This window comes from Electrona antarctica (assembly GCF_951216825.1).
Source record: "Electrona antarctica genome assembly, chromosome: 16".
NCBI classification, from domain to species: domain Eukaryota; kingdom Metazoa; phylum Chordata; class Actinopteri; order Myctophiformes; family Myctophidae; genus Electrona; species Electrona antarctica.
The window spans coordinates 28,030,929-28,046,712 of record NC_136797.1 but is presented as its reverse complement, the minus strand read 5'-3'; the positions used below and the strand labels follow the sequence as shown (position 1 = coordinate 28,046,712).

Below are 15,784 nucleotides of genomic sequence, written 5' to 3'. Positions count from 1 at the left end.
GGCCAAAACAGGCCACATTTAATCATTTTGTTTTAAATAGCTCACAAGGTCACATAGATCTATGAGCTTGTAGATCTGCTATTCCCACAATTTCTCAACGAAGATTATACGGATGAACGGAAACAATGACGACGATCATCTCAAAAATTGCGATTAGACAAACATCAAATTCTACTTAGATTCATTTATCTGAAAATGAGCCGAGCAAATATAAAGGGCAGGCATATCACAAATCTAGGTACATATAGTACATACACAGATACAACATGCATGCATGCGCACGCACATGCATGCTGGCACGCACGCTTGCTGGCACGCACACACACACGCCTAATTCCTAACCGCAACTTGTTAAAACAACCATTTCTCTTGTGAGGACAAGGGAAATTGTCCTCAAAATGTCCATTTCTCAAATTCTACAACACTTGTGGTGGGGACACTTGGGGGTATACACACACACACACACACACACACACACACACACACACACACACACACACACACACACACACACACACACACACACACACACACACACACACACACACACACACACACACACACACACACACACACACACACACACACACACACACACACACACACACACACACACACACACACACACACACACACACACACACACACACACACACACACACACACACACACACACACACACACACACACTTATTATACCTTTAAGATACGCTAGGCCAAACAGATGGTGCTCAACCAGGCCAACATGAGCCACCACCATGTCCAGAACGTCTTTACAAATGGCCTTCACGTCACAGCTCAGCTCAAGCTTCTGACCACTTAGCAGCACCACGCCCACCTTCCTCGGAACATCCTCCACCTTACCACGCTTGTTCTGAGGAGAGAGGGAAACGGAATGGGAGTGAACATCCTCCACCTTACCACGCTTGTTCTGAGGAGAGAGGGAAACGGAATGGGAGTGAACATCCTCCACCTTACCACGCTTGTTCTGAGGAGAGAGGGAAACGGAATGGGAGTGGGCTGCAAGACAGTGATTCTCAACCCCTTTAACCCATTTAGGCCCGACGTCAAATTAAAGAAAAACGTTCGCTCTGAAAGAATATATATTCATAGATTTGTGCCGCATTTTCATGATTTTTCAAAAATAGCATTGTAGATCTGCTATTTTTCAATAGCTAAACTGTAACATAATGCTTAGTTAAAACACCAAAAGGGGTTCCCGCCCAGAATGGGTTAACCCATTTAGCCCTGGGAACGATTCTACAAATGTCTTCTAAATCCTGACAGTTTTGTGAAAACCTCTATGTCAGTCGTTCTTAAACATTTTCATGTCAAGGACCCCCAAGAATATATGTAATTGGCTGCCGACCCCCATCTGAAAATATATTGTTCCAGGGACCTCCCAGAAGCAAAGCAATTTGAGTTAAAAACGTTTGCTCTGAAAGAATATATACTCAAAGATTTGCACCACATTTTCACGATTTTTCAAAAATAGCAGACCTACAGTACAAGCTCGTACCGTGGCACTCGGTGGCGCGCTATGTAAGGGATAATATCTGGCTAGGTGGTCATTGTCGGGAGATAATTCACCGACAGGGAGTTTAACCACCGAGGCGAAGCCGAGGTGGTTACACTCCCTGAAGGTGAATTATATCCCGACAATGACCACCTAGCCAGATATTATCCCGCTTATTACATGGCTAACTAACATAAATTAATCCATTGATCCAAAACACAACAAAAAAGGTATTCCATAACTTCGCGCTGGCTGAGTCTGCCCAGCTGCAGGGCTGAAGCACTGTCGGAAAACAAGGAAGTGAGTTGATCAAATAGAATCCATTTTCGGGTCCAGCTGCTTCGTCTATTTCTCGCTCAAATGTTTTCAAAAACATTTTTAAGAGCAATGTTTAGCTGTAAATTACATTGTGTGTCAGTAGTGTGTGTGTTTACATGGCTGTTATGTTGGAAACGGCAGTAAATCAAGCGGGCGCAGCCGCGCAGCTGGTGGTGCTCAGAGGGTTTGATTAGGCAGCGGTCATTATACAGCGGAGCGGTCATTATCATGAGATAACTCACCGCTGAATTAAGCGATTGACCAATCAGAATCAAGCATTCAACCAAGCCATGTAATAAGAGCTTGTAGATCTGCTATTTTTCAATAGCTAAAGTATAACATAATGCTTAAAACACTAAAAGGGGTTCCTGCCCAAAATGGGTTAATTTCAAGAACCCCCAGTTCTTTGATATAATGCTATACTATTATAGGAAAGTGGTTCCCAAACCTTTAAAAAAACAAAATGTAGGAAACAAAAAATAAAGGGACCCATAAAAATGTGTCCGTGACCCACAGGTAGGTAGACCCAGTGTTTGGGAAAGTGCATTAGGTCACAGACCCTCATTTAGTCATTTGATACAATTTTAACTCTATGGACCCGCTATCTACACCGTGTTAATTTTGCACACCGTTTGAGTTACAAACCCATTACAAGTGTCCATTTGGTTCGTAACTATGACAAATAATCATAAATTCACATTCTCACCATTATTGACGAAGGAACAGCTAAGTTGACACACGGCTCACTGGTCATCTTCACAAACTCAGGGCCATAGAAGTTCTGCAATAAAAAATAAAAATAAAATAGACAGCAAAATTACTCTCTCAAGTCATTTGATATTCATTACCAATGAATCATACACCAAGATAGAAACCCATCATTTCTGCTTGTATTACCTTGGGTTTGCGGTGGGCATGTGGCAACATAGAGGTACTTAGAGGGTCCCGGAGGTCCAGCATGGAGGAGCGTACCAGTGGCGTCAGGGGGTCGTCTGTACCGTAGAGGTTGGCCCTAGACAACCTGTTGGCTAGGGGGTCGTCTGTAGCGTAGAGGTTGGCCCTAGACAACCTGTTGGCTAGGTGGACCTGGAGACGCTGAACCTCCTCTTCCTGCCTCTGGAGGAGCAACTCGGCACTGACCACACCGTCATCTGAAGCGCCCTCATAGTGTCTGTTAAGAGAAGAAGCATGGACATCAGAAATATACATGGCTTAGTTATATATATATATATATATATATATATATATATATATATATTCAGAACTCCCGTTACATTAACCCATTTAGGCCTGACGTTGAAAGGTCTTCTGAAAGAATATATATATATATTCAAAGATGTGCCGCATTTTCACGATTTTTCAAAAATAGCAGACCTACAAGTAGATCTGCTATTTTTCAATAGCTAAAAGTATAATATAATGCTTAGTTAAAACACCAAAAGAGGTTCCCGCCCAGAATGGGTTAAGTCTGATTCATAGTTAATAGTTTGTAGTTGCGTGCCGGTACGTGTCGGGTGCTGAAAAGCCTATGGTATCTACGAGCTCACAACGTATGTCATCGTGTTGAACTTATAAATCTACCGTTTTCAGCCTGTGACAAAGTAGTATAACAAACTGTAAATTAAACATTGCAATCATGTCTCTGCATGAAGTAAGCCTTCACCAGACAGATATATTAGAAAATGCTTTTTAAGCCTGCTAGCTCAGATCAAACAACTCTGATGTGGTTGAGTCTAGAGTTTGCGAGCACACTCCCGATTTCCAACTTGAGAATCTCGGTATCGTAAGCATAAACCATCACTGTGGATGTTTGGTTCCTGATGTTGAGTATGTCAGCAATATTTCACTGACAATGTGAAAGTTTGACTAATGACACATATCTACTTGGCAAACAAATATGATGTCCCTCTTCCACATTATTTTGAGACTTGAGAAATTATTCTACTTCTTGTGTTGGACCGTCCCTTTTCATTTGGCCCATTTTTCTTTACTCCTTTAGTGCCAACAGTACTGAATCGAGCCTTTTGTAAAACTTTCGAACACATCCCTTACACTGCTGATCAACATTCAAGTTTATCAGGCTTACATTCTACTAGTAATAAGACAACTCCTCCTCCTTGGGTTATTGTAATTTTTTTTACATTACTTTCTGGTCTGGTGTGAGGTTCTCTGCAGATTGAACTGCTCAGGGTTGAGCTGCATCTTTCCTGGTTTGTCATTGGTGTGTGGTGCATGTGAGGCCCGCCATGTATTGGCCCGCCAATACTGGACGTGTCCAGATTTGCATGTTTTTTCACTTCTTGCATTCTGGTAATGCTCAGCTAATAAATAATAATAATTATAATAATGGATGTCCCGATACACTTTTTTCGTTCCCGATCCGATCCCGATAACACAATTTCTGTTGTTTTTACCAGAGAATAATATATATATATATATAATAATACAAAAAGAAAAAAGATCTTATTTTGAAGTCTACCAACCAGGAATAGTGTTTATGTTTATAGCAGACTCCCCACTCAAATATGCACTTGCAGTTTGGGCAACTCGAAAGCAAACTCCACATGCCCCCACTTTTTATTTACCTGCCATAGTGTCAACCGCTTACCCCTGTGTCGGATCGGTGGTTAGACTGGCATATTCGCCGATACCGATATGACCAAATAAGGGCCGATCCGATACTTTTCCGATACTCCGACCCACGGATCATTGGACGACCTGCTCTACCTCCTGAACCACAGCCGCCCCGAACCTCAGCTGTATCTGGCATTCACGTGGTCGTCTGTCCTGGGGACTTCTTTAATTGGACAGTCCGCTCCTTTTGAGAGACATGAGCCCAGCACCGATGCAGCTGTAGTGTATGCCTGACAATTGCCAAGAGATGCATTCTGAGGCTATGGAAATCAGAGACCGTCTCTAAATGTGACTCGTGGTTGAGAGAGCTGGTGGGCGGAAAGACTGAGGTTTGAACTGTCTGGAGGCACTGGTAGCCCAGTTGCACCACTTGAGGGGTTGATGTTGCAAATGAGCAGTGGCGTAATGTCAATTATACAACAGGTCGTTTCGAGGAAGCAATCTGATTGGTTGAAACGGCCTTCTAGCCGTAGATCAAACCAGCACCATTCACCACCTAATCAAAACAAAGAATTCAGCTGCTCTGTTTTCCCAGAGCGCTAGCAAACTCGGTGGCTAGGCTAGCTAGTTTCTTGGGACATTTGTGATCGTAGTGACTACATATGTCATTCAAAAAAGTATTTTCAGCGATTTTCTTAGTTTTAAGGGTAACTGTTGTATAATTGCAATATTACACTTCAGTGATGCTTGCGGAACTCGACTTCGTCTCGTTCCTTACCGCATCACTGTCGTGGCAATAATCACGTTAAACCACACCCTCTTGTGTAATATTGCTTAATTCAACTGTTTCTATTCCCTTTAACTGTTTTTTTTTTCTACTTACATTTCATATAGAATACATTGTTAAAAAAAAAAAAGAAAAAAAAAGGACTTTGCTTTTAACACCAGAGGTCAAATCAGCATAAGGTTGCTATTTAAACAGTCGCAGGGGGTGGGAACAGGCAAGCATAGCAACATGAGGCACTTCTGCTCTGTTATGCCAGAGATTAGAGAGATAGATAGTTGAATGTGGGTTTGGAATTAAGAATGACCTCATTGGGGAAGCATGGTGATGACCCTGCCAAGCCACACCAGCTGTGTGGCCCAAAGAACCGGACGGGACAGCTTGATCTGGGGCCTGTGGGATGTTTGGCTCTGTAGTATTAATCCATTTTGGGCGGGAAGCCCTTTTGGTGTTTCAAGCATTATGTTATACTTTAGCTATTGAAAAATAGCAGATCTACAAGCTCATAGCGCGCCACCGAGTGGCGCGCTACGAGCTTGTAGGTCTGCTATTTTTGAAAAGTCGTGAAAATGTGGCGCAAATCTTTGAATATATATTTCAGAGCGAACATTTTTAACTAAAATATTGGCTTCTGAGGGGTCCCTGGAACAACATATTTTGAGACGAGGGTCTGTGGCCCAAATAAAGATAATTCTGGGGGTCCTTGACGTGAAAAAGGTTGAGTACCACTGACATAGAAACATGGGTTTTTCAGAAAAAATTTAGGATTTAGAAGCCTTTTTTTTAATCGACCTCAGTCCAAAATGGGTTAAGAACCGGACAGGGATAAAAAAAACCAAAAGATAAAATAAAATGCACAATACCGTGCATGGAGGAAAGTGGGGAAATACAGGCCCACCAGCCCCAAAGTCAATTATAAAACCACCTGCAGTAAAGCAACTGTGCATTAATGCAAGCACAAGTGAGCACCTGTTATCCATGTTGGAATGGGGCTTGAAGTACTGAAATGTACCAAAAGGGGGCAAAAAAGAGCTACATAGCCAAGACATACAGACATTACAGGACTTACAGACACTACATTTAAACATAGCCAACAGGAACAAGTTAACCACTTGTGCCCTATATACTATGTCGTACGAGGAATAGTGAAAATAGTCGAGTTCCCAAGTCACATGGCAAGCAACACGTTGTGAACTTGTAGATGTAGGCCTTTTAAAAATTGCTTTGACGCTTTTGGACAAATCCGGCCTATAATGACATTAGGCAGGCCAGGTTGAAAGTGGTTGATTCATAGACATGGTTGGTTTAATAATTAGAGATAGAGAAATGTACAGCCCCCCCCCCCCCCACTGACTCTCTCTAAACAGGCAATAGTGATAGTTTTGTGCCGTGGGAATGAGCTCATCCTGTGCTACCTGGACCGGTTGAACATTAACAGCCGAGTAACCTGAATGAAGACGTTTGCAAGGTTAGGCCATGCGACGTTGGGCATGCAGGCATCTGCAACATGCATGACAGGACAGGAATGTAAATGATAAAACTCACTGACAACTCGGGGGACACGGCCTGCTACAGACTGTGGCGCACGTGCGTGAGTGTGTTGGTGCGTGTGTGTGTGTGTGCATGCGTGAGAGAGAGAGAGGGTGTGTGTTTATATGTGTGTTTTACCTGTGCCTGTGTGTTTTGTGACTCGTCAACGACAGGATATCATGATCTGACGACAAGGCCACTTGTGAGCTGTACCGCCTGAAGTCCTCTGGCTTCTTAGCTGTGAGAGAAGGGACAGTCTGGTTAGTTCTACAGCCACGCACACACGCACACACCACATGTGCAGTGGGCACAAATGAACATATCTGAATGTGAGCAGCACACACAGTTAAGATGTGGACAAGTAACTGTATTCAACACAAAGGCATGAGAAATGGGACCGTGCGAGTGTAACAGTGACTAATGTGTAGGCATTATCTCAAGAGATAAGCACTCTGTTGGTGTCAGACATGATGCAGCTTCACGCTCAAACAACCCATCAAATCATATGCTAATGTGTGAAACAAAACACAAGGTCAGAATGGCTGCCTCAGAGGATGTAAAAAGCATTGAAATTTCTTAAGAAAACATGATTCATGTTTTACTGGAAGTGTAGTTTTCCTGGCAACTATGCAGTTTTAAAGGTGTTCAGCCACATCAAAAGAAATGTGTCATGTTTTGTCTATGAGTATCACAATAATAAACAGTGGCCTTAAAAAATGGCATATAAAATGTGGCGCTTTAAAATCTAGGACCTCTTTACAATGACAGGAGGGAAATAGTACAGATATTGCCATATTGTTGTCAGATGCTAGGACACACACACACACACACACACACACACACACACACACACACACACACACACACACACACACACACACACACACACACACACACACACACACACACACACACACACACACACACACACACACACACACACACACACACACACACACACACACACACACACACACACACACACACACACACACACACACACACACACGGTTCTCAACCAGTGGTCAGGGGATCACCAGAGGTCCCTGAGGGGGTTCCAGGTGGTACCCAGCTAAATAATGGAGAGTTGGACCCTTGTAGATCTTGAACTTTCGAGTGAAAAACTAAACATTGACCATTTTATGCTCTCAAGATTGAAATTATTGTTAAACAACTATTGTTAAACAACTTCCTGGCAACTATGCAGTTTTAAAGGTGTTCAGCCACATCAAAAGAAATGTGTCATGTTTTGTCTATGAGTATCACAATAATAAACAGTGGCCTTAAAAAATGGCATATAAAATGTGCCGCTTTAAAATCTAGGACCTCTTCACAATGACAGGAGGAACATATTGTTGTCAGATGCTAGGGCACACACACACACACACACACACACACACACACACACACACACACACACACACACACACACACACACACACACACACACACACACACACACACACACACACACACACACACACACACACACACACACACACACACACACACACACACACACACACACACACACACACACACACACACACACGTCATTGTAAAGATTGGACATAATGACATTATATTCATAAGAACATAGTTACATAGTGCTGCTTGCAAATTTTCTAAAATAGTGAATATAGTCGATCTACAAGCTCACAATGTGTCACTTTGTGAGCTTGTAGGTCGACTATTTAAAAAAGTGAGAAAACGCGAATTACTGCCGACTATTAAACGATACAGAGCCACCTCCCCAACAATATCGCAAAGACAGTTTATTTTTGGACCAGAATTCTTATACGAGACGATTCCAAGATGACCCATATTCTAATAGAGAAATTACTTCCGCGACCCAGGGCATGAGTGAGTGACGTAAGGATTTCGGTACTCTCTAATAATTCAATCAAACTGAAAGCGGACGTGTTTCACCGTACGCCGTTTGGGAACCATTGCTGTATACAATCAATAACATTAAGTACAGTTAATCCTTTATGTTACAGCATATGGATATAAGCAAAATAAAATCTCACGACTGAAAATGTTGATAAGTCATAAAGGGTGATTTATGAGACGGCGTGAAAGGAGCTTTTTATATGAAATACCCGACAGAGACTATTACAGATTTTATGGAAGATGCCTCGGAAACATATTGCCAGTTTGACCGAGCACATCGTCCTGATGGGTGGCGGTGGCTCAGGGGTAGAGTGGCTGGATGGTAACCGCAAGGTCGCCAGTTTGAACCCGGGCTCCCCCAGAGTTAGTGTCAAAGTGTCCTTGAGCAAGACACTGAACCCCTAATTGCTCCTGATGTGCTGGTTGGTGCCTTGCATGGTTTCTCCCGCCATCGGTGTATGAATGTGTGTGTGAATGGGTGAATGTAATGCACAATCTCTGTAAAGCACCTTGGATAAAGGCACTATATAAATGCACCATTTACCATTTATCAAATGCTCTAAAATAATAACCGAAAAGAGATGATCTACAAGCTCTCAATGTGCAATGCATTGAGAGAATGTTTTGGCTGATGCCCCAAAGAAAGAAGACATGATGATGATGGCTTCAATGGAATCAAAAAGACTGAAATCAGTCGTGGCGACTGAGAACTTTAATCCAAGTACAGCAGTGTTATGTGACCAGCTTTAGCTAAGTCTAGCCAAGTTGTGAAACATAAATCACGGAAACCCAATAAAGCTAGATTATGCATAGACACAATTATTATCCAAGGAAAAGCAATAATAGCTAGTATTCCAATTAAGTGCTACAACATTATCTTACTGTCACCTTGACCTGATTAAACCATATAAACCATGTTAAAATATGTCAAATTAGTATTTTTTCTGACTTCACTCTAAGAATTGCGCTGTACTCGATCTGCGAGATGTGATTTCAGTGTTGTATGGATGCAAGTCGGAGATGGTAGTATGAGTAAAGCAAACTTCTGAAGCAAGGCTCTAGTGACTAGAGACTTGCTTCAGAAGTCCATCTGCATTAATTTCAAATGTTTTAAACCATAAGGTTAACCAGCAATCCATCACTTTTATGTCCAACCCAGGGTGCGAACTAGAGTGCCACATTTTCAAATGTTGATCCACAACAGAAAGTCCCTTTGGGTAGAGGACAAATTGCAATTTTGACATTCATGCAATACCTCTTGTCAACAGGATATACATTTCTCAACAGAAGAGAAGGTCAAAGTCAAAGTCATACGATTTGACCCCCCAATCCAACCCTTTGATGCCGAGTGCCAAGCAGGGAGGCATTTTTACAGTCCTCCCAGTTTCAGGGCGGACACTCAAATCCAAATCTAAACACTATAGGTATGTACCTTGTCTGTAGTCTGGGTCAGAAGACGTCACTGATGGACTCTCACTGGAGGAGCTGTAGTCACTGTGATATCTCTGGTGGCTGTGGATAGGATCTGAGAAAAGACAACCACACGGGAGTGCATGAGGAAAACTAAACTATTTGAACATCTTCATTCATATAGGATCGCTCTGACTTACAGATTCACCCGACAGCTCCATGCACTGAGGAGGCATTAAAGTGTTCATCTAACCACTTTCAAAATGGCATCGATATTTCGGTCATTTCATTCTAGGTGAAAACTTTCAAAATGGTTCACATTTTTGCCTTGATATTAAAGGAACTTTTTGCCATTCTTCAACATGGTGTGATTTCTGTTGACATGGTCTGTGTCTCAGACAATAATTTTGATCAATAACTTGAGATCAAGATTATGTATCATAACTATCGTTATTTATTTGAATACACTTCGCCATATGATAGACTTATCACATGCCGGAAATAGCTTATCTACACGATTGCAGCGCGTTGTAGATCTGAAATGTTGATGCATGACACTGTCGTACAACAAAGTATAAATAACAGCCAGTTAGCCAGCAGTGGGTGAGGCAGCTTTGTACAGAGGAAGCCTGAATGCTGTACATCACCGTTTCCCAAACAGTGGGTTCGGGACCCAAGGTTGGGTCGCGGGCCAATTTTTATGGGTCCCTTTATTTATTTTTTAAAACATTCCCAAAAAGGTAATCTTTTTATAAATTCAAAACAAATGCAATGATTTTTCTCAGTAGTTTCATGAAGAAATCAAAGAGAAATCAAAGAAATTCCATAAATTAGAAAGCAAATGTTTAAGAAATAGTGAAAACAGCCGATCTACAAGCTCACAACGCGGCGCGAAGCAACGCGTTGTGAGCTTGTAGATCTGCTATTTTCACTAGTTTGGGTCTCGGGTTAATAATGATATAATAATTTATCTTTTGGGCCACGGTCTAAAAGGTTTGGGAACCAGTGCTGAACATCACTTCCAAGCCAGTACTTCCACATTCATGTCATCTATATCGCTGTGAATCCACACAATCCACGTTGAAATGCAGGCCCTGAAGCCAGTAGTTTAGGAAGTAGACTAAAGACTTGGACTGCAAAAGTCAATAATCAAACAAACAATTTTCCTTTCCTTTCCTCCCCCCACACACAAACAGACAATAACAACCAAAGTGGTCTGAATTATTATTCATTGAATTACTTTATACATTGAAAAAGGTTGAAAATGGGTGAATCGTTCCTTTAAGTGTAAAAATTACAATGGAACGGTAACACTTTCAGGACCGTACCTTTACCTTGTTCTCCCTTGTACAAAGAACTTGAAAGTCCGGCTCCCGAGTATCAATCGCACCTACATAGCTCGGATAAATGGCATTCCCCAGTCATTGCTCAGAGACTTGGCTCCATAGATGCTCTTTTGTACAACTGGTTTCACCCCATTATATTCTGTGTCTGTAAACATCTTCAGTAAGCTGCTTTATGCGTGTCATCAAAGTAGCAATGGGGAGGACTGGTCTTGACCTGTCACCTGAAAGAACTCTGAGACGTCGTTGTTCGTCAGTAAGTAATATGTATGCATGTTCTTTGACATTAGTATCAGCAGTTGTATAGCCGATGTGTCAGTTCAGTTCATACTGTACTGTACTGTACTGTACTGTACGTGTATTTACCTGTTCATTTACCTGTTCATTGTATAATAAAATAAACATAATTAAATGTTCAGATCTAGCTAAAAAGGAATTTGTGTTTATTTTTATATTTTTTTGCTTACAAAAAATCATTACATTTTCTGCTTTGACGAAATGTCGGCTAAAACATGGTTCATCAGGACTCTCCAAAATCGGGACCGGACGCAAAATCTGGCATCGCTCGGTCTCTAATAAGAAGAGTCATGCTTTCTGTGTGACTTTACAGTTCCTTAACTTCACACACAAAATCAACGTACAGTATGCGTGCCAACACACATGTAAGTCCAGAGATACACAGGCATTTGTTCATACTCGCATGCTCAGATCTCTGCATGCACACACACACACATGCATAAGCACACACGCTTGACCCTTTGAAGGAGTGGAGAACTCAACTGGGTCACTTAAAATGTATAAGATTAAATCAATTGCCTGTTATTAAAGGACCAATTCACCAACTTATCTTCATATAATTGGTCCTCACTAATGTTCATGATAAAATACCACAATTTGTTTCTACTCAGCCAGTGTCTCATAGGAGGACTGTGGGCAGTTCCACCAGTGACATCATCATTAGGCTTTTTTTTAAAAACAATATTCTTTTATTTTTCTATCTATAAATTCACCAAGTATCTGTGTGTGTGTGTGCGTAAGTACGTAATCCATGGAACTCGAGAACTGTTCGTCCCACTGACTTCAAATTCGACACACACATTCCACATCACCACAGGGAGTGCAGTGCCCGGTGTTGAGTTGGTCGGACCCACGGTTGTCCAGAACCGCCACAAAAGGCCACTGCCCGGGATCTGGACAGGGCCCCTGCCCAAGCTCCATATAGAGCGTCGCAGTCCCGCCCCCTACCATGGCCCAGGAAATGAATCCCAATGCATTTTTCCCATAGACATTTCAAAAAGTATTTATTTAAAGACGGTTACGCCGCGGACAAAGCCAACTCGAGCTCATGACAACACAAACAATATTTTGGACCAAACAAATAATTACAAAGAAGAAAAACAACAAAAAAAGTGTTGTACCCTGCCGTTTTTTTCTTCTAATTATTTGTTCGGCCCAAAAATGTGTTTGTTGTCATGATTTGTCACGACTCGAGTTGGCTTTGTCCGCGGCGTAAACGTCTTTAAATAAATACTTTCTGAAATGTCTATGAGGAAAATGAACGGAGAATCATTTCCTGGGCCATGGTAGGGGGCGGGACTGCGACGCTCTATATGGAGCTGGCCTGTTCCGACATCACAACACAACATTTGGGCATGCCTGACACAGAACTCCATATGTACGTCTGTAATCCACGTTATTCAAGAACCGTTCGCCCCACCGACTTCAAATACGACACACGCGTTCCAATCCAAACCCCCGCAGGGACTCAGTGCAGTGCCTGGTGTCGGTCAGACCCACGGTTGTCCAGAACCGCCACAAAAGACCTCTGCCCGGGCTCTGGCATCACAACACTCCATATTTGGAGCATGCCTGACACAGAACTCCATATAGGAATAAAGTGACACAGAGAGACAGATATCTCCATATATGGGCATAAAAGGGACACTACAGCCGGGGACCGTCCGGTCTAGTTTTTGAGTGGTGCAAACCACTCCAACAACTGGCTTTGTACCCGTGTACCCGTGTTCGTACCAAAAAAATGAGCATGGTTACTATGGTCACTGACATTACATCAGACCACAGCTGATCAGGCTATATAAGACCTTGCACCACTCAGTTCACACGGGGGTGATTTTTTTTTAAAATATTTAGATTTTTATTATCGTGAGAAGGGTGGCTTCCATTATCGCATTGCAACTTTTCAGGAATAGAAACGCCTGTCGTTTCTATTAGCTTGGATTCCCCATCAATGATGTCACTGGTGGACCGGTTTCTGCCCTCCCATGAGACACAGACCGAGTAGAAGAAATGTGTGGCATTTTATCATGAACATTAGTGAGGACCAATTAGGGCCTTTCTCAGCCCCACCTCTCTCCCATTGTTTATATTGTGTTTTAGTTTCCAAGATGGCCGCAGCACCAGGAGGGGGTGGACTTACTGGGCTGCGTTCACACATTCAAAACACATGTCTTGTGTCTGTCTTGTGTCTGTGTACAGACACAGACACAGGGCAGAACACATCCATCACTACTTACTTGGAGTAAAACACAATATAAACAATGTGAGAGGGGTGTGGCCGAGAAAGGCCCTTATTATATGAAGGTAGGTTGAAAAGTGGTGAAGTGGTCCCTTTAAGAGGAATATTTGACACTGGCAAGCTTCCCGATACAAAACGTGAATTAATCTAAAATGAAGCTTGGTCAGTCCAACTTCATCAAGGATCAGTCATATGCTGTACATAAATGCTATATGCCGTCTAAAAGACAAACCTAACAAATTCAGTTTCAGCATCACCCGGCTGCTCAGGATGAGCAGAAGGGAATTTATATTCCATCGTACAACCGTGTCGCTCACCGCAAATAGCAGATCTACAAGCTCACACTGTGTCACGCGTTGTGAACTTGTAGAGGTGCCATTTCCAGTATAGGAATGCTAGATCTTGTTCTTGAGGTGAGACCATGTGATTCTTTGAAGTCTTTCAGAGGGAGGTAAGAGTCAAGTTCACAGAAGAAGTGTTATTTAACTGAATGATCTCTCAATTCATTTTCCAATTATCCAATTCATCACTATCAACATGATGTTACAATAATGCAATAAAGTTGAGTTTCCTGGTTCTTGGCTTCACTGGCACTTGACCGGTGGATCATAGGTTAGCACCGCTCATCTACTGTAAAAACTAAAAGCTCAAAGACACTGTGGGCCTTTGGAAAAAAAAGGAAAAAAAGACGTCAAAACGCGTGATTGGCACTGAATAATTGTTATAACGACAGAAAAAGGGGTAAAAAAAATCAACTATTCAGTTAATATTATGAAACAAAGACAAGCATTCGCATTATGGGTTATCAAATCGACATATTTACATGACACAGCCATCACTACAGCAATTAATTCAATACATTTTATTCGATTAACTGTTTCAGACGCCCGAAGAATGATGGTAAAAAAAATAAAAAATGTTTTGGTTTTAAATCAAACTGCAGTGCAAGTCAGGCAATCAAGGAAGGGAGGGCAGAGGAGTAAAATGAATGGTGCATGACAGTGAAAGAGAACTAAGCACTGGTTTAGTCATCACTGGTTGTTGGTCAATCCCAGTTCTCCCAGGGGAGGAGTCCCACACACACACACACACACACACACACACACACACACACACACACACACACACACACACACACACACACACACACACACACACACACACACACACACACACACACACACACACACACACACACACACACACACACACACACACACACACACACACACACACACACACACACACACACACACACACACACACACACACACACACACACACACACACACACACACACACACACACACACACACACACACACACACACACACACACACACACACACACACACACACACACACACACTAACCTGGAATAAACATTTCAACATGAGCTTACACCGCCTACCCTTAAGGCACAGAGGAAAGGAATGAGAGAGGGGGGATCAAGGGAGGGAATATATGAGAGAGAGAGAAAGAGAGAGAGAGAACTGGCATAATGTAATGTTTCACCCTACACCCACTTCCATTGAGATTTAGACCCTAGTGTCGGGGTAGGACACCTACTGGTTCACCTGTAGTACTGCCTGAAGCCCATAAGCACAAGATCTCCCCCTGAGCGTTGTTTGTGTTTTCTTTCGTTTTGTCATGTTTTTGAGGGGCGCTAGGCCGCTAGCCCCTCCTATGTACAGGTTTAATGTTTGTCTTGTCTAGTCAAACATAAAAAATGCCATTGACAATGGACAGTTTAATGTTTGTTTTGTCTGTCACTGCCCCCGTTCCCAAAAGGAAGGTGGGGCAAGTCATAATACAAAGATACCGTATTTAGTTTTTTGTCCGTTTTGTTCAAGCCTGCCGGCTTTCTTGTGTCTGAAATCT

At 42.3% G+C, this 15,784-nt stretch overlaps 1 protein-coding gene across 5 annotated transcripts in view; it reads right to left on the bottom strand.

Moving 5' to 3' along the window:
* Positions 1-15,784, bottom strand: part of ptpn13 (protein tyrosine phosphatase non-receptor type 13) — an 82,406-nt gene that overhangs the window by 28,715 nt on the left and 37,907 nt on the right. For all 5 annotated transcript variants that reach the window (XM_079523553.1, XM_079523554.1, XM_079523555.1 and 2 more), the window contains exons 8-12: positions 10,048-10,140; positions 6,861-6,960; positions 2,732-3,005; positions 2,541-2,615; positions 700-874 (exon numbers count right to left, since the gene is read on the bottom strand). In XM_079523553.1, coding sequence (XP_079379679.1) covers positions 700-874; positions 2,541-2,615; positions 2,732-3,005; positions 6,861-6,960; positions 10,048-10,140 — 717 coding nt within the window. The remainder of the gene's footprint in view (positions 1-699; positions 875-2,540; positions 2,616-2,731; positions 3,006-6,860; positions 6,961-10,047; positions 10,141-15,784) is intronic.